At 69.7% G+C, this 614-nt stretch overlaps 2 protein-coding genes across 3 annotated transcripts in view; one reads left to right on the top strand and one right to left on the bottom strand.

Annotated features, from left to right (window-relative positions):
- Positions 1–614, bottom strand: part of SYN3 (synapsin III) — a 179,259-nt gene that overhangs the window by 89,224 nt on the left and 89,421 nt on the right. The window lies entirely within an intron of this gene.
- Positions 353–614, top strand: part of TIMP3 (TIMP metallopeptidase inhibitor 3) — a 36,344-nt gene continuing 36,082 nt past the window's right edge. Inside the window, exon 1 of the mRNA XM_010005778.1 lies at positions 353–564. Within this exon, the coding sequence (XP_010004080.1) occupies positions 441–564 (124 nt within the window). The 5' untranslated portion in view covers positions 353–440. The remainder of the gene's footprint in view (positions 565–614) is intronic.

Genomic DNA, 614 nt, shown 5'->3' with positions numbered 1-614 from the left:
TCCTCTCCGCCCACCCCCGCCGATGAGTTCATGCGGGGCTCTCATTGGTCCCGAGCCCGAGAGGGCGCGATCGAGGCTATAACTCCCCGCACCGGCCCCGCCGCAGCGCAGCTCCGCTCCGCTCCGCACCCCTCGGGCGAGCACCGCACCCGCCGGGAGCCGCGGACCTGCCGTGCCCTGCTCAGGCTCCTGCACCGTCCTGCCCAGCCCGGCGAGAGAGAGAGGGGGGCAGTGCGAGGAGTCAGCCCGTCAGTCAGCCCGTCAGTCAGCCCGTCAGTCAGCCCGTCAGTCAGCCCGTCAGTCAGCCCGTCAGTCGGCCGGCCAAGTCCGTCGGTCGCTGTTAGGAAGGCAGGGTAAAGTCAGGGGAACAGAAAGAGCAGGCGCTGCCCTCCTGCTCCGCAGAAGCCAGGAGGCACGTCGGGAGGGAGCGTGGAGGCAACATGACGGCGTGGCTGAGCTTCCTCGTCGTGTTCCTGTGCAGCTGGAGCCTGCGGGACTTGGTGGTGGAGTCCTGCACTTGCGTCCCCATCCACCCGCAGGACGCTTTCTGCAACTCCGACATCGGTAAGTGCCGCGGGCAGGCGGAGGCTCCTCGCCCCTCGGCTGCCCGGGGC

This window comes from Chaetura pelagica, unplaced genomic scaffold (genome assembly GCF_000747805.2).
Source record: "Chaetura pelagica isolate M959 unplaced genomic scaffold, ChaPel_1.0 scaffold79, whole genome shotgun sequence".
Classification (NCBI taxonomy): Eukaryota; Metazoa; Chordata; class Aves; order Apodiformes; family Apodidae; genus Chaetura; species Chaetura pelagica.
Note: the sequence above shows the minus strand (reverse complement) of the source record. Positions and strands in the feature narration are given on the sequence as shown.